The sequence below is a fragment of the Euprymna scolopes genome, chromosome 39, assembly GCF_053919585.1.
Source record: "Euprymna scolopes isolate OS-2025 chromosome 39, ASM5391958v1, whole genome shotgun sequence".
Classification (NCBI taxonomy): Eukaryota; Metazoa; Mollusca; class Cephalopoda; order Sepiida; family Sepiolidae; genus Euprymna; species Euprymna scolopes.
Genome location: NC_136520.1, coordinates 66,133,532 through 66,153,499, shown reverse-complemented (window position 1 = coordinate 66,153,499; position 19,968 = coordinate 66,133,532). Strand labels below are relative to the sequence as shown.

At 35.1% G+C, this 19,968-nt stretch overlaps 1 protein-coding gene across 4 annotated transcripts in view; it reads right to left on the bottom strand.

Moving 5' to 3' along the window:
- LOC145263819 (uncharacterized) overlaps positions 1–19,968 on the bottom strand; it is a 99,482-nt gene that overhangs the window by 36,241 nt on the left and 43,273 nt on the right. For all 4 annotated transcript variants that reach the window (XM_080120882.1, XM_080120883.1, XM_080120884.1 and 1 more), the window contains exons 3-5: positions 12,815–12,924; positions 7,188–7,314; positions 2,828–2,974 (exon numbers count right to left, since the gene is read on the bottom strand). In XM_080120882.1, the coding sequence (XP_079977008.1) occupies positions 2,828–2,974; positions 7,188–7,314; positions 12,815–12,924 (384 nt within the window). The remainder of the gene's footprint in view (positions 1–2,827; positions 2,975–7,187; positions 7,315–12,814; positions 12,925–19,968) is intronic.

The following is a 19,968-nucleotide window of genomic DNA, read 5'->3' as shown; positions in this document are numbered from 1 at the left end:
CTTAACTCAGGCATTAATGTCAAAGGAAAAAGTAAAATGTAAGTTAAGGCTTTTGGTGGTTGCGCATGATTTTTGTTTTAACTTTAAATATTGAGTTTAACATAATATAATCCCTATATATAGTATAAACATGGCAGTTTTTCTCCTCTGGACCAAAATACTGTAGATGCCACATACAAATTTCTTATGTCTAGCCTATTTGCTACTATCTTAAGTAACGTTATCAAGACTGTTCTCACACATCCATGTGTAAAAATAAAATCCTAGGAAGTAGTCCCGATTTTTCTCCTTATTGCAGATGTCCTCCTACTGACCCCAATAAACACCACAAGTGTAGATACTGTGATTACACCCTCCGTAACTAATTCATAAACTAATAGCCCAAACGTTCAATTCCCGTCCGTCGATTGGAAAAGTAATAAATTCTCCCTTACAATATTCCTGCTATTCTGATTGGCTTAGATCAGACCGATCTCTTATTCCCGATTGCAATTCTATAAACTAAAACGAATGTGTAAGCTTTTATCCAACATGGCGTCTACTGATACAGGAGGTCAGCGTTTTACATTAAATAAAGCGATTACTTTGCACGGAAGTATTTGCTTCTCAGTCTCTTTCTCTCTAAATATGTTTAGAGGAAGAGAGAGTAAAAGATATAGACAGATACATAGTCAGAGTTATATCTGTTTTGTTTACATTCGAACTGTACCGAAATGAGATAGAGAAAGAAAGAGAGAATCATCGTAATGGCAGGGGGAACTTGGTTTAAATAGAAAAGAACAGTTTTATTTCGATGCCGTCGTTCTGGAGCAGTGGATATCGATCTGCGTCGTAACCTACTGGTTTCGCGTTCACGCTCATGTAACGGATCGTTTTCTTTTTGGGAGAGGGGAAAAGTCATAACATTTAAACAGGGTTGCGCCTTGCGATAAATACGTATAACATTTCCTATTTTTTTTCATTATTTCTATTATCGAATTCAAGCATTTCTATTGGTCCCCCTTTTTATTTTTTTTTTTAGTATCGAAATAAAACGATAAACCCTCATTTGTTTCTGGTGTGTGTTTTTTTTTTGTATTTTGGGATTATTTTTATTTTGGTTTTATTTTTCTTGTTACAGTGATAAGTGAAATAATTTAAACCAAGTAATGCATTAATTAATTTTAAAAAAATAAATGATAAATACACGGAAGAACCTTCATTTGATTTCCTTATATAAATATTTGCTTCTTATAAAACTGAGATGAACTGTTTTTAGTCACGGACGCCGGCAACTGACCAGTCAACATTACCACAGCTTCAACGGCTAAATAGATGTTTTTTTCTCTCAACTCTCTCCATCTGGGCTGCCTACTGCGTCTAATTTTTTTTTCACCTTCTTGCTGCTATTTTTTATTTTTAGTTTTTTAAGGTTGTGAGTTGCTAGTTAACCTTACTACACCACCTCTACACCCGTTCTTGACATTCCGATAGCTGTTCTTACCATGAGGAGTTGGGGGAGTGTCCGTTTCGAAAGCCGTTCGTAACATGAGGTTGGACAGCAGCAAAAAAATAAAAAAAACGTACTTTAAATTTTTCGAGGGGAGCACGCTTCCACCGGGCAATGCCGGTTAACGGGTACTGCTATTATAATAATAATAAATACGAAATCTGCATTAATCAAAATATCATATTTAAGCGTATTTTACGAGCAGGTAATGCCGGGTGGCCTGCTAGTAGATTATAATAACAATAATGCAGAAGAACTTATTGTGTATATAAAATAGTATTCGGTAATACCAAATATAAATATATATTACATAATATTCACTTATAAACCGTTTAAAAAGTACATATGCAAATGAACCATATACAGTTTTGTCCGAGAGAGTTTCAGGATGGGTATATATAAAAATACAAACTCATCTGTATAATATAACAGTGGATTATGAATGTGTGTGAAAATATTTAACCGATAAACTCTTAAACTACTCGTCACATGACATTGAAATTAAAAGGAAACAGTAATCATACACCAAGGATGGTTTGTAACAAGTAAAATCTTTGTTTGGATGGATGATGCGTATTGAAATATGTCAGCAAGTTGAAATGCGAAATGGCTATAGTTTCTATTATGTATTATTGAATCTGTACAGAATTTTGGAGGCAATCTTTTATTTAATCCATAGGAATAGCAAGCCGTCATTCTGTCAGGTAGGGTTAGGGTTAGGGTATATTAACCAGGTAGGAATATTAAGTAATTCGTAATTGTAAAACCAATCTATAACATGCCAAGACACATCAAGTACATTTCTGTCAAATTTCAAAAGAGATTGGCCCAGCAGTTTCAGAGTCCATAGGAAATTAACTCACACAAGGAGACAAAGTGTATTTTATATATAAGTAGACATTTTATAACATACACTAATCACATATCACATTTTATTACACATATGTGTAGCATTTTCTAACACACACACCACATGTATAGCATTTTATTGCAAACACACATTTTATTAAAATTTTATTACACACACATCACATTTTCTTACACACACATACCACATTATAGCATTTTATTGCTCACACACATCACACATATATAACTTGCATAACATACATATTACGTACATATGAAGTTCAATACAACAAAAAAAAAAAGAATAAATTCAAAGTATGTATGCAAACACACATTTTATTAAAATTTTATTACACACACACATCACATATGTATAGCATTTGATTACACACACACACACACACACACACACATAACTTGCATAACATACATATTACGTACATAGGGTTCAATACAACAACAAAAAATAAATTCAAAGTATGTACTTACAGATTCCCGTGTGAAATTTTGTGCGAATATTTTTATGGCTAGAACACCAGAGAGAAGTGGGACGAAAATAATAGGGTGCAGATTAGGCCCCACCCTTAAAGTGAAGAAAACTATTGAAGCCGCCTCGAGGATTGCACATAAAACACCCTGTAATAAAATGGGAAAATGCATTTAAGATGCATGGCCGTCATTAAACATTTTATCAACATGAAGACAGATTCTTTTAAAATATGTTTTGACAAGCATGAAAAACAAAAAGGTAATATTGATTTAGATAACAGGTATAAATAATAATCTGACCAAGTATGTAAAGTTTAAATGTGGTGTTAAGCGCCAATTAAAGTTTTCATGTTTCTTTGGTTGACTTGTTTTACGGCATATCAACGTGTTCGGATTATTTAATGTCGAATCCAATAATTTTAGGATAATTTTTTCTGCTTTAAGTTCTTTATATCTTCAAATATTTATAACTATTCACAGTGTTTGGTTTGGTTTAGAACTGAATGTTTTTGCTTTTGACTTTGTAGAACATGATTGAGTTTTCTAAAGAGAAAGGAAAAAATAGCACCAATGTTTGGTACAATTTAGGTCATGAAGCTAGTTTCTTCAAACAGGCTGTTGTGCTAGAACCTAAGATCTTTAGGGGGCAAAAGCCGAAAATATATTTGAATTATTCGGTCACCTATTCTAATCTTAGTTATTTTTATGATATGGCGCCGTGGCCAACGGATATATGCGTTGAGGTAAAACTCGGTGCTTAGTAACAGTTTTCTGAAGATTAAACACTTAATCATAACAGGCGATAGTATCTAAGAATAAAATTAAAACTTACTGAACACTTTTACCGTGTCGGAGCTGACGGACAAAGACTAATCTACCCCGTGAATTAAATACTTCTACAATGTCGTATATAATTTGTAAGATGCAAGTTTGCCTGACACCCGACTTAAAATGGTTTTCAACAGTATATTTTCACGCAATTTATTTAATTTAATGTTGCTGATTTTTATTGAATCGTACACGCACGCATCATTTGTACAATTCGACAGACAGAAAATAATTACTATTTATCGTTTATAGCGATAGCAACTTTTGAGAAAATATCCTCTTGCCTTTTCGATTATCATCTTTCGCGTTTCTTGGCTCTTTAGATAAAGTAGCGTCGCGCCTTGTCTCGAGCAATTTACCTTATGAAGTGACATGTCTTTTTTATTATTTAAATTGTGAACTTAACGTCGCCTTCGAAGATAGAAGCACAAACGCGTTTTTTTGTGTTTTTTTTTGTTTTTTTTTTGCCGTTTACTATCAATGAAACTAGTTTTAACTCTTACACTGACCATGTGATCCAGTCTAACCACTCCTAGGAGCCGATGTTATCGCGACAAAAATTGGAGTCAAAAGGAAAGGGTTAAACAAGATGGCGGCAAGCGGAGCTAGTTTACACGGTTTCTCTTTCTTTTACACAAAGTTTCGTACAATAAAATAACTCTAGATAAACTGGTTAAAAACTAAAATTGAAATAATATATATATATATATATATATATATATATATATATATATACTAGCAAAAGTACCCGTCGTTGACTGGGTTCAAAAACAGCCTACAGAAAATGGGCTGATTTATGAAAGTATGATAGGTTATGAAAAGGAAGGGTTGTAAAGAGATAGCTTCGAATTTGGGGGTATCAAAACCAAAGCAAAATATGATGAAAGTAAAAATACATAAACACCACAATCTCTTATACCATACCTGTTCACACTGAAACACTTATCACAATATTCTGTGGGTTTATATTCAAAAGACCTTGTTAAACTTTGTAACATATTTCCATTCTATGGAGGTTAGGCGCGAACGAACACCCTATAATTTTATTATACCATACTTCAAACTGAAACCTAATTATCAAAGTATACTTACGCAATATGAAAAATCTTTATTAAAGTTTGTGCCTATTTCCATTCCATGGAGGCCAAGCGCGAACGCAGACCCCACAATTTTATTATACTATCCCTATTTAGGTTAAAACATACTTATCAAAGTATTCTTATATACATCTATATCAAAAACACTAAAAAAGTGAATGTGTGTGTGTGTGTGTGTGTGTGTGTGTGTGTGTGTGTGTGTGTGTGTGTGTGCGCACATTTCCCTACCAAATAATTCAATTTTCGGTCTAAAGACTCGAGTTTTTACATAATGAGTATTGAGATTTGGGAAAATCTTTAATCAGTTTTTGGCCAGAAATTTGGCTATAAAGGGGCCAAATGTAACGATTTGACCTTTGAAACATCTAGCAAACTCCTCCGCCAATTTTGGGTCTAAACAGTTTAAAGTTTAAATGTAGGTTACTTGGACATGGATCAAACATTTAAATTTGATTTGAGCCAAAAAAATTAAATGTTAACGGGTCAAAGTTTTTTTAAAAAATTGACCTTTGTGTTCTCTACCAAATTACTCAGCCAATTTTTGGTCTAAACATTTGAAATTTTATATAAAGGTTTTAAGTTTTTTAATCGGTTTGGGTCGAAAATTTGAGCTGCCAAGGGGTCAAAGTTCAAAAGATGTTACCTTTGCGGTGTCTAGCAAACTACTCAGCCAATTTTGGGTCTGAACATTTGAAATTTATACATAACATGTATTCATAATTGCGACAGTTTTAGGGCGAAAATTTGGCTGCCAAAAGGTCACCGTTAAAAGAGTTGACCTTTGCAGATTCCAAATTCTTCTACCAATTTTTGGTCTGAAGACTTGAAATTTTAGATGTAGGTAACTTGGACATGGGTAAAACTTTGCATTTGGATTTGAGACCAAATTAATAAATGTTAAGGGGTCACAATTTGGGTCACATTTTTAAAAAAGTGATCTCTGCGGTCTCTACTCAGACAAATTTTGGTCTAAACATTTGAAATCTTACAAAAAGTGTATTCACATATTCACATGCAGTGCAAGTTATGAACAGTACATAGGGCCCGAACTGAGATTATATGCATATATATATATATATATATATATATATATATATATATATATATAATAATTACTTGTTCAAATGGAAATTCAATTAACTTTCTTGAAGTCATATTTGGATTTTACCGTCACTGGATTATTTATCTTACACCAGACTATCCATTCATGTGTAATCACCTTTTTCTTCACCATATTTCCTCTGCTTCACTTTTTTGTTTTCAAGTAAGATCTTTGACTTACTTGTTGTTTCATCAAATACTTTTGTATGCAAAATCCGATCCCGCATTTTGCTAATTCCTACCCTGTGATGAGAAGGAAAGTATTTCTTTGAAACTCCGCAGATTAAGGACTATCCACTTATCTAGTGTTTCCTTTTCAGATTAAATATGTTTTTAACTCATTTCAAAGTGTTTTTTAACATGTTTTATTAACTGTTTGCTCGTATATATATATATGTATATATATATATATGTGTGTGTGGATGTGCGTGTGTATATATATATATATATATATATATATATATATACACACACACACACACATCGACAAAACAGGAAGTTACTTATTCCAACAATATTTGTATCCGTAGGATACCAATAGTCTTCATTTCAAAGGGAAATATTAGAAATACGAATAGGAATTCCAAGCACGATTTAAATGTTCATTACTGTGGATAAAAAAAAACTCGTAAACAACATTGTAGATAGTATATACGAAACACAGTCCATATCTTTAATCAATGGTCACCAATTATAAAGGCTAATAGCAACTTCAAGATATTAACATAAAATGATTGCCAGTTGAAAGATAATATTTCATGAGTATTGAAACTTATTAATGGAATAGGCTATATGTGAGGTTGTACATATTACTGTTACATTTTAACGGACCCAACACGTTGTAGACTCCGTCGCAGGGAAACAGAAGAAAGGAAAAAAATACTAAACTTATTTTTTCTTCTTTGAACAAAAGCTTTTATATCTGGTATTTCCAACAACGCATTTTTTTCTAAATATTTAAACAGTTTATTTCTCCTTCTTCGGCCACGTGTGACTTTTCGCCTCTACAGTAACGTCACCCGCATGTCTCGAACACGTATCGAGCAGAAATTCCCCAAGCCCCATTCTCAGAACATGTATGCCGTTTTATCTTAGTTGTGACGTCACTTCACGTAGCCGGCTTGGTCATTTGCAGATCTTCACGCAGCTGCTGCTATCAGCGTCAGAGGCTCTATTACATAAATACGATTATTATGGGATTGTGTTTTTCTTGTGTTTTGTTTCTATTACTTTACGGATTATTAGTACTAACGTGGGTACAATGATATAATCTGGATAATATAAAGAATATTCTTCGGTGTAATGCGGAAGAGAAACAGATTCAACGGACTAACCGAGAGCAAGCCTGATATCGACGGCCAACGGCTGCATTTTCCTTTTACCAAGAAAGATGTGCACCAAATGAGTTGAACTAATGCAATTACTTCGGGAAACACCAATACAATAGCAAAAGCAGCAGTCCTGAAATAGATAAATAAATATTAATATATATGAATATATATATATATATATATGCCATCAACACCTTGTCTTGAAATCTTGATTTTGCGCACACACACGCATATATATATATATATATATATATATATATATATATATATATATATATATATACTGTGTGTGCAAAATCAATTAATGCTCAATTATGAAATGTGATAATTTTGTATCTTAATCCTTAAGTCAACCTTTTTTGGCTTAAAACCTATTGGTATATGAAAATTTACTGAATTACACGAACTCAGTATATAACATGTAAGTCATATATATATATATATATATATATATATATACGAGGGGCCTTCAATAAGTTTTCAGACTTTTTTCGTATGTCCACTTTTCTTGATAGCCCCTTCGAAGTAATCTCCTCCGGCTGCAACGCACTTATGCCATTCCAACAACTTCTGAAAGGCCCCATAGAATGGTTCTTGTGTGACAGTGCCAATGACGTTCGTCACATATGCTTTCATTTCATACATTGTATCATAACGACAGCCTAAGGAATCTACAAAAGTCACAAAGAACAAGCTTTAGATTAGGGAGGGTGAAGAACTGTCTTGGTTTCCATCTTGGTCAAATTGTCTGTGACTAGGATCGAGTTGTGGACTGGTATTTACGCAAATCTTCCGCATCTTTAGTCCCTCGCCAATAATTGTGTGTACAGTTCCCACACTGACATCAAACGCTCTGATCCCCAGCTGGCATCAATTGTGATGGATGGCTCTCGTCTGGGTGAGGCCCCGTGTTTTGACAAGCTTCTGGGTTTGACCTTTACTCCTGATCCGAAATGGAACACGTACATCAAGTCTGTTGCCAAGGTCGCTGGAAAGATGGTGGGATCCTTCTACCGCTCCAGAAGATATCTCACTACTGATGCAATTCTCTATCTATATAAAAGCCAAGTACGGCCAAGGATGGAATACTGTTGCCATATCTGGGCAGGAGCTGCCAAAAACAGCCTATCATGCCTTGACATAGTACAAAATAGACTTCGTGGTTTAGTGGGGGATGCCCTTTTCTCTACCCTGCAACCCCTCTCCCACAGAAGAGACGTTGCGAGCCTATCCTTGTTTTATCGTTATTTTCATGGCAGGTGCTCGTCTGAACTCCAATCCCTGGTCCCCCCTCGCCAAACTTTCACGAAAATCACCCGTCTAGCTGAATCCACTGTGAAAAATTTCCCCCACTCTATATCTGTGCCTAAATCAAAACGCGGATTTCATGAGCAAAGCTTCTTTCTTAGAACTGCACGCCTGTGGAACTCTGTTCCGTCTGCCTGCTTCCCTCCGGACTACAACTTGGATGTCTTCAAGTCTAATGTTAACAAATTCCTAATGAACCGCCCCCCTAATTAAACACTTCATAAAATCTCCTCACTAACGTGATGTACTTGCAATAACCCTTATCCCTGAGTGGCTTCCGGGCCTTGATAAGTCGTGATCACTGTGTAAAAAAAAAAAAAAAAAAAAAAAAAACTGTACACTTATTGTCTCTATAGACACACAACGGTTCTTTATTTGACCAATCAACTCTGGTGTTCTGAATTTTTTTTATATACTCCTTCCATACATCTCACCATCTCCCAAACTCTCTGCCTCCCTTGAACTTCTTATGCCACTAAAAAACAGATACTCGGTTCATAGAAGATGGTTCAAAAGCAGTCTGAAGCATTCCATACGTTTATATGGCATTTTCCCTCAATTTTAAAACATAATTTTATTGCATATCCTTCTTCTAAAGTGTGTCCTCAAATCCAGAGTGCATTTTTGAAATTCATCAGCTGTCACAATCAGGCTTTAGTAGAGTGTATTCCAATTTCTGTTATAGCTGTTCATTTGAACCTGAAATCATAAAGAGTCCACAACAATTTTAAAGGCATGTACAAAAAGTCTGATGACGTACTAAAGGCACTTCGTATGCGTATATTTTGTCAGCAAGTCATTGTCAAGGCAAGTTTGGTTAACTACGACAAATTTTTTTCTTTCAAAATTTTTCTATTAATGTTCTTGCTTTGACGAGCATTTTTCTTTTAGTTTCAGGTGATAAATTGTGCAATATATATAACCGAGTGATTTTGTGTGCAATTTTTCCTCGAGCGCTTTCGATCCGTGAGATATATATATATAAGTCGTTGGCAATACTCGGATACGAGTATACATTTTGCTAATTAGGATTGAAGCCCCACCTTCCAAGTCTTATGTTATCCATGAGGCTCGACTTCGTGTAGCACACACTTCAGATATCATCATTCGCTGCGGCAAACATGTGCTTTACATGTAGGTTCGAGAAGGTATTTTGCAGCAGGTTGCCGTAATACCATTCTGTTGAGTACCGCCATTTCGTCTACTCGACAGTTTATTCGAGGGTGCAACTCCCTCAATAAAACAAACCTGGAAATTTTCATGATTCGGCAATGTAAATACAGCACCTAACCTTCCCAAATGGTCACCCATCCGGTACTGGCCAGGCTCATCGTTACTTAATTTCGATGGCCTGGTCAGAACCGGTGTGTCAACGTATAAATTAGTGATGGCACGATTCCAATATTTTTCCCGATTCCGATAAAATTACAGATTCCGTGCTAAATTCCGATTCTTTATAAATCTATAAGAAAAAAAAAATTATTAAATGTGTTTATATTTTTTCAAACGTAAAACACTTGTAAGGGGGTGATTTGAAGATTTTAGTCTTACTGGAAGTTCAAATCAATAAATATGTATTATTTTATTATTACTACAAGCAGTGGAAGAAGTTTTTTTAACCAAAATCAAATAAAAAAGATAATTTAAGGAATCGCTTTTGGCATCGGAAAATAGGCTCAAGTTTTTCCGATTCCGATACCCCAATAAGCTCCGAATTTTTCGATTAATCGTCCCAACACTAGTATATATATATATATATATATATATATATATATATATATATATATATATGAGAGAGAGAGAGAGAGTTGTAACATCCTTCATCTAAAGTGAAATAAATATTTAAAACAATCAAACAAACGGACAATACAGATCAAGTATGTAAAGTTTAAATATGGCATTGATTGCCAATTAACTAATTCTTAATGAGTTTTGTTTGGTTTCTTTTATATTGTTGCATATCAGCGTTTTCTGTAGTTTGATATCGGATAGAGTAATTTTGGAAAAGGGTTTTATGTTTTGTTTTTCATAACTTCAAATATTAATAACTGTTCGTGGTGTTTGCTTTGGTTGTTTTGCGGAGGAATTTTATTTTGGGGAGGGGGTTGACTTTGACACATTCTGAAAATATCAGTTGCACTCTGCGTGCGTGCAGGACACCATCGACTCTTCGAACGCTAAGATTAACAGTTACGTCTATTGTCGAGGCCGTGATCTTCAGTCGGTAAATAAACTTATTTCCTCATCCCGACCTCCTAAAGATCTCTCAATTTCGTCCAAGACGCAAGCTGTGTTCAAGTTTTAGTTCACCTCAACCGACTCGTCAACCGTCGGAAACTCAAGACGGTCCGTCAACTGTCGGAACACTTATCGACACTCTTAAAACTGTCTGCAAATTAACTCTAAACATATTGACCTTAATTGTTCACTCCTTTTGTTTCCGTTACTACCACACTTTGATGAACCCTCTTATTCAGCTTTACTTTGTGCATCTTGGTGAATAACTTCCTTTCCATTATTCTGCTGATAAACTTATTAATAAGACTTATTTTTAGGACTGCTAATTTTTTAATTTAATCAAAGGCAAATAGAGGTGGTGCTTGCAACACAATTGCATTCATTTGAACCGGTTGCCTCCTTCGAATCAAGTTTCTAGGGAAACTCAAATTCACAAGCGGTTCCAGGCGCATGTATATCCAGCTTATCGCAGATGACGACGTTAGGTTTTTGCAGCTCTTGCAGAGATATATTGAGGTCTTACATAGAGAGTTGGTATTCCCAAAAGGTCACCTCTTTGGTACTATCCAGGCTCAGCGTTGCTTAAAGTCAGTGATCTAAAGTGAAGCGATTTTTCAACGAGATTGCTCCGTGTATTCCTCTAAGAAGAATATCAACAACAATCATATTAGAACTTTCCGCAAGGACACGTGGCGCAGTCGAAGGAGTACTTGATAAAAGTTATACTATTCTGGACATTGAAGGTTCTCCAGTGCGGGCGACACCAAAAATACAATTGTGAATTACCTACTTCTACATAGTCATGGCTGACGAAACGAGAGCATGCTACTTCCGTGGATTAAATAAAAGAGTTCTGTTTGGAATACCGAGCAGATTCGCGAGTTCGATAAGATACACTATAAGAAGGTCGGCAGTTATGTCGATCGAAAGGCTGTGAAACCCTCCAAATGAGAACAGTAGTCTGAAGAATCTATATATTAATACGATAACGTGTGTATTCTTTTGTGTGTCACGCTTACATCCGGGTCGTTAAATTGTTATGTTATTGTTATGGCGTAATAACGTTAACATACTGGTTCCTGCTGGATCACCGAAGTTAAGCAACGTTGAATGTGGCCAGTATTAAATGGGTGGCCATTTGTGACTTCCAGGTGCTCTATATGTTCTCCGCTTATCTCGGCATTGTTTTCAGTCGTCCTGGTCTTCTTGCCACTGGACTCAAGCAGTGCCGATTCAGGAGAGGTGTGGTTGGGATTGCGCAACCCTTGCCTCACAATTACACACGTAGCTGCCCCTAAAGGGGGGGGCTAATCTTTAGTCTTTCGAGACTGAACGGAGGCATCATCGATTAGTTTTGTTTGCTTGAATTTTTATGTACTTCCATTTCTTGTAATAAATAATTTTACCAAGAATTCCTCATAAGTTTTGGTTTCGGTTATAGCTAATACCACTCCAATAATATTTTTATAAATGATTTTATCAAGAATTCTTTATAAGTTTCGGTTATAGCTGAAGGAACTAAAGTGTATATATATATATATATATATATATATATATATATATATATATATATATATATATATATATATATGGGGGGATATTCGGTTTCAATTCAAGCTGATGAACCAAGTCATATAGATATTTTTATCTTTGAAATCCCAACTTTATAATCTATAAAAATCGATTGAACATTATACTAATATATACGAAATTTGCAAGAATTAAAATATCACATTTTAGCGTACTTTACTACCAGGCTATGCCGGGCGTCCCTGCTAACTTAGATAAATACTTTTGCAGTTTTCACAAAAGAGTTACAATAATATCAGAGCGTCTCCATTTACGCTGAACATCTACAGAATGCACCACACCAATATATTACATATGAATGAGTCCCTTGTGGAATTTCCACAGGTCCCGCTAGTTTTAATAATACGAATAATCAATTCCTATCTCAAAATTCAGAAAAGTAATGACTTTATAATCCAAAAATTGATACAAAATATCTATTGATTTGGAAAATAGAACCTTTTTAATCTGTGGTCATTTGAAATGGTCACGAGATTATTTTTTTAATTACTTACCAGGTTTCCCGGGATTGTTGCTGCGATTGGTGTAATAGGAAAAGCAGGGAAAGCTTACTAGTAACAAATAAAATCACATTCAAGCAAAAACCAATGATGCCGAGGAGAACCTGAAATAAAATAGAAGAAGTCCATGAGAAAAATTTAAGGCAACTCAAATATAAGCCAGGAATGAATGTTCCAAATGTATGTCACGTAAAACTGATTATAATTGGCACTTTTTATTTTTTTTTAACACAGGAATCACTAATTATCAAGGCTCGGAGGCAACTCGAGGATAAGGGTTAATGGGCATATATTGGTCGATGTGATTACGGCGTAGTAAACATAAGTGAGAATTTTGTACATTGGATTACTTAGGAGGATGGTTCATCAAGAACTTGTTTACATTGGACTTGAAGCCAAACAGATTGTCTGCATTCCAGCTGACTACAAAGGGAAGAGAGTTTCACGGGCGTGCAGTTCTAAGAAAGAAGCTTTGTTCATGGAATCTACGTTTAGGTTTAGGCATAGATAAAGAGTGTGGGAAAATTACTGACAGTGGGTTCAGCTAGACGGGTGTTTTTCGTTAATATTGGGCGAGGGGAGACCATACATTGAAGCTCAGCTGAGCATCTGCCATGAAAATAACGATAAAGCAGAGACAGGCTCTCGACGTCTCTTCTGTGGGAAAAAGGTTGCAGGGAAGAGAAAAGGGCATCCCCCACTAAGCTACAAAGTCTATTTTGAACCCTGTCAAGGCAGGATAAGCTGTTTCTAGCAGCTCCTGCCCACATGTGGCAACAGTACCCCATCATTGGCCGCACCTGGCTTTTATATCGGTAGAGAATTTCATCAGGAGTGAGATATCTACTAGAGCGATAGAAGGATCCAACCATTTTCTCAGCAGCATTTGCAACTAATTTGATGTACGTGTTCCATTTCATATCGGGAGTAAAGGTGAAGCCCAGAAGCTTGTCAAAACATGAAGCCTCCCCAAGACGCGAGCCGTTCATTTCAATTGATGCCAGATGAGCAAAGCGTTGATGTAAATATAGAAGCCTAGATGCACGTATTGTTTTTCTTAGTTTAAAAAACACCATTACAAGTTATGTTTTAAGCGAAAATAATTCCGTTTCAACTAATACTGAATGATGTTTTGGATATGATTTTCACGTTAAATTAAATTTTGAGGTATCTTGTCTTTATTAAATTAGTAGGTGAAAGTACGCTATGGTTAATAAAGCCCTCTAATTATGATAAGTGGGAGTTTTAAAATAAGGAATATTCTAACTATAAAGATAATTTGGAATAGTCCATTTTAGACAATAGGGAACCAAAGCTTGGTATTTCTGCAGTTTACAGGCCGTGCTGAAATAATTAACTCGGCGTTAGTCGATAGCTAAATATGTAGATGAAATAGAATGATACATACAATACTCGTTTTAAAAAATAATCATGTAGCGCGTTTTGGTTCTGGTTTCGAATTGCGCTTGTAATTAAAATGCAGAAAAGTCTTCATGATGTACGTACCTGTCACAGAACGAAAGCGGCATATTCCAAAAGTCACGTAATTTGAGCAACTTTTTTTTTTATTTAAGAAAATTAAATTTTATTACTCAATGTGAGAGACACTTGTCATATTTGATTGAATTTGAAATTAATCCATAATTACCTCCCTTTAAACTTTCCAGAAGCAACTCCTCATCAATGCATGCAAAAATATTTTACGATTTTTAGCAATTAAGTATGATTTTCTAAAAAAAAAAAAAAAACTTAATAAATTTTGCGATGTTTGGAATATAACCTGTTAATGCAGTGACAAGTAGGTACACCATAAAGGTTTTTCTTTTTTGAAATGCACGTCAAAATAAGCACTTGCGGGTTATATTATGCCATGTTAATTTCTTGAAATTCAGAAAACATGAATAGAGTTCAAAAGAGGAAAGTCAGTAATGCATTAGCATGATCGATTGAACATTTGACTGAGATGTGTGAACGCCGTTTCGGAATACTTGAGATGATTATCTCTAATTTGAGTTATTCGGATTACTGCTATTTTCTTGAATTTTAGTTCCACGACGTTTTGGTTTATATGTAACAGAGCGCGGACGCGCGTATAGCAGCTATATGCAAAGGACAGAGCCGTGTGCGAGATAACCTCATGGCAAGATTAAGAAAAGATCATATAAAAGAAAAAACGTGTGCGCAGACCAACGATCACATTGGAGATCACGATCACATTTTATTCGGGAAAGTATTCGGAAATAAATACCACTGTTTCGACGGGAAAAGTCGGTCGAATTATTCTTTGCCTTAGTCTCCTTTGCAACGGAGTCTATAACGGTTTGGGTCCCTATGTTTACATGCGTGTAAATTTAGGTACTACGTTACAGATATAGCCTCGGAGAACTCGAGAATTTCGAATTATTTAATCTTTGATTGTATCATGCTCTTATTCAGTCAGAAGTCTTAAGCAATTCGGGTAAAGGTCTTAAGGAATTCGAAATTGTATTCTTACTATCATCTACACTGAAGACTGAAACTTCAACTTCTAGAAATGAATTGTTGCCTAGTGTTTTATCAATTACGCCCCGAATTCTGATAGAAGTCGATTATGCTACCCCGTGAATTGAAAAAAAAAAAAAAAAGAGTTCCGTTCGAAATTCCCGAGTCTGAGAAAGATCCCCTGAGTTTGACAAGATACACATAAAGAAGGTCGAAAGTTATATCGGCTGAAACGTTGTGCGAATAGCATTAACGTTGAGATCCGAACAATCACAAATTATCTCATCTAAAAAATAACACGAAACAGCTTTTTAAAATGGGGTGCGGTAATTTAACAGCGTGCCATTCTTAGATGCGTGAACTTAATTTTGAAAAGATTATATACATAACAAAAAGAAATCAAAGGGGCATTGATAGAATTTAAGTAAAATTAAAGATAACATGAACATTATACATTAGATAAAAAAAAATGTACGTAAGAAAACAAGACATTCAGAGAAATAAACACGTTTACAGACTAACCGAAGTGTACCTAGTTACTAAACGATTTTAATTGGGGAAGTGACCAAGCAAGACTCCAAATTCATACTGAGCCTCGATCAGTGCAAACAGAACCATCGAGCAAACGTAGAACAACTTTTACATTCAAAATCATTTGTTGATAATTTAAATCAGTGCTTCAACACTTTCTCCTGTGGCCCATTTCCAGCGTCAAAAGAAATCCCAAATCCATATAACATTTAATAAATATTTCGCGTTGTCCGGTACGCTTAAACATGACATTTTAATTCACGACTAATTCGGTGGGCTAATTCGCAAAAAAAAAAAAATAAATAAATAAATAAATAAATAAAAATAATATTGATAATGCCATTCATATTCCGTCTGTGTTTGTTTACAATATCGTCAGCTGATATTTGGGCTTGACGATGAATGCCCTGGAAAAGTCACTTCTGATTACTGTTTAGTTTTAAAATATGCAAACGAAGAAATGACTTGCGACGATTTTAACTGGCACCTTTTCTTTTATCGTAAATTGAACTCATCAATAAGAAAAAATGATATTAAAATGCTGAGTTACGCCCGGGCATGAACAGGGGACCATTCGATCTATAGTCGAATGCTCTGCCACTGAACTATATCTCCAGATGTCAATAATTTTGTTTTAAGAAAGGATTTGCAAGGATTTTATTATCTTGGACCAGTGTAACGTAAAATATTCCCCTGTAAAAATTCCCCTGTATTATCTATAAGAAAGAAAGACTCTTTGGGGGATAGGCTGAGTTTCTGTACGTAATATATCTAAGAACACTGCCAGATATAAATTACCTTTGTGTGAAATTTGCAAAAGATAGACTCAGCCGTTTCGGAACATATGAGGAAGAAATTCACACATAAAGAGACTTTTATATACTAGTAGAGATAAAATCGTAGATTTATGTATGTGTGTGTAAATATTTCCCTGATAAATCATGAAACTATTAGTCACAAATCGCTGGAATTAAGAAATAATCAATCATACGTCACGGATGGTTTATAACGAGTAAAATCTTTGTTTGGATGGATAACGCGTACAGAAGTCAGCAAAAATTGTCATTTCAACTTATCTAATCTTACTTATCTATCTGTCAATAGCTCAAACAGTAGGGAACATGGCTGAAGCGGTAAATGCTTTTGTTTCGATTCTTGCTGATAGCACTCAAGTCATTTGTTTTATTTTTGAAAAATCAGTACTATATGTTAGGTACAATATAATAATCAATGGAGAAATGGCAGTATAATAAACAAGAAAGATGCGTATATTAAATATATTTAAGCGTGTTTTATGACCGGGTAAGGATGGACGTCCAAGTTCCTCCTTTCCAGCTAGTATTAAAAAAAATACGAAGTAAAAATGCCAATAACTAAACTACTCATGCTGTTCAAGCTTAATTGATGTCTACCACAACGATTCTACAACTCTACATTTGTAGAGTACCCATAGGATGCTAACTCCCATATATTTTCCTCTGGATGCCCAAATCAAGGTCTCCGTTGAGAAACACTGATCTGAATGACGAGGTATAGACACATGTTATAAAACGTGTTTGAGACGTGTGTTTCGAATATTTAAATCAATTCTTTCAACTTAAAACCAAAAGTGTAATATCTGTTCTGATATTACATTTTTCCTTTGCTCTCACTAAGAGTACGGCACAATCACGTTGACACACTGGTTCTCGTCAAATCACCGAAGTTACGCAACGTTGAGCCTGGTCAGTACCATATTGGTGACCATTTGGGAAGGCTAGGTGCTGTTATGTACCTTCTGGGAAGGTTGGACGTGGGGCCAACACCCTCACCCCGAAAAAAAAAAAAAAAACAAAAAAAAAAAAAAAAAAAAAAAACTCCTCGCTACAAAAGCATCTACAAAAGCTGTAGATGGCCTATGACCCTCCAGAGATTCAAGGGCTATGGTCGAATGGTCACTAAGACGACGCAGTTTTAAATTTTGTCACAATCCAGAGTTATCCTATTACGGGGAGTTCGGTTTTCCCACATTAAAAGTCGGCCTTGTGTCTTAGTAAATCGATGCCTCCGTTCAATCTCGGAAGACAATGGATATCCCATGTAAGGGTGGAAGCGCGTGTTATTGTGAGACAACGGTTGCGCAATCTCCAACAACATCTCTCCTGAATCGGCACTGCTAGAGTTCAGTGGCAAAGAGAAGCCAAGCACCTGGAATTTCCAAATGCACCCTCTCCCGTTATATTACCGAAGTTAAGCAACGCTGAACATGGTACTAGCAAATATACCCGCCGTTGCCGGCATTAAACGCAATGTTAAGTTCTCCAAGATCAAGGGTTAAATTCATATTTGGTACGTCTTTTCATAAACTCACCGAACTAGAGATGGATCACACAAAGATGGAGGAGATTATGAAAAGACAAACCAAATATGACCTTAACCACTGACCTTGAAAAATGGTGTTCATCATCCCTAGGTCTGAGACCATCATGCCAAGTTTACTCATGATCGGTCCAGTGGTGTGGGCTGTAGGAGGGTGTATATACATAGACTATGACCATGACCTTAGAAAAACAATGTGCACCATCCTTAGGTGGAGGACCATCATATAAGGTTTGGTTATGATCAGTTCACTGGTGTGGGCTGTAGGAGAGTTGTACACACAGACATACGCTACTACTTATATATGTATATATAATATATAACTACTTCATTTACTCACATAAATTAATATACGAAAGTATAAATTTATGCGTAAACTAAGTATTTACTTCAGCAGTGCTCAATAAGTACGTAAAGCTAGTTAGTAAGTTATAAAATACATATTTTATAACTTACTATATATATTATATAATATATATATATATATATATATATATATATATTACGCACACTAGAGTTTCATGTGTACTATCAATAAGTGCTCATGCGAAACAGTCTAGAAATTTATTTAAGCGACCTTTTGTTTAATTTTTTTTTTTTTTACTTTATAATTGCAATCAATTATGTTTACTTGGATAACACTTAGTTTTTTTTATATATACTTTTAATTCATTTTTTTAATTACTAGCAAGCAACCCGGCGTTACCCGGTCGTAAAATACGCATAAATTTTATATTTTAATCACTTCAGAATTCTTATTTATTATGAACAGACGTGATGTACGTACTAAACGTAACGTTGAATTCCCCTTTGTAAAAAATGAAGTAAAAAAAAAAGCAGACATATGTATGCGAGTAGTGTATTTTTTTCGAAACAGTTCACTTCTTGTAAGTGAAAAAAAAAAAGTACCCGAGCCGAGATCGAAATCAAAACCAAAAGACAGTGAGTCAAGTACGATAATCATTAAGCCAGCTTAACACGATTTTTAAAAAGTGTTTTCAAATCTACTTATTCTTAACATAAGTATTCTGTCACGTTATTGATTCACGCATGCGCATTCGCGAAACAGTTCACAAACAAATAAAAATCTGATGACCCCCCCACCCCCACGTATCAAATTTTCAATTTGGACCCCCTAGCAGCTTTTTACCGGATGAAAATGGATTTTAAAAAGTTTTCCATATGTCTGAATACCAATATACTAAATTTCAAGTTTATAGATCGAACATTTGTCGAGTGTATAAGTTGAGAACTGTACCCGCTCTTTCACACACACACTTTTATAGATATAGAGATTATACTAGGTTTGTTCCAAAAGTGAAGCCTCCTATTTTTTACGTCAAAAGTTAAAGAGTTACAAAAACAGGAGTGATACCATTAAAACGAGCTACCTTTCGTGCTCCAGAATTTATTTTTACAGTCATCACCGTTCTCTATGTACTTTTGCCCAGAATACACTAACGTATCTGCTTCTGATGCACACACATGATGGGGGGGGCTTGCTTTCTTAGAGTCTCAAACCATCAATATCTTCAACAGCGATGACATTTTCAGGTCATAAATGCACAAATTCAGTCATTATAACAATGCAATGTGCAGTCCCCTCTGATCCATTCGAGCAGAATAAAATACGTAAGAGGCATGTGCGTGTGTTTTTATGATGGCAAACTATCTAAATATTAATTTAGATGTCTGTACGTTCAGTGTCACAAAAAAGAATCAAACATTAATTAATGAGAAACAATTTACCTCCTCACATTAAAAACAATTTTCTGTCC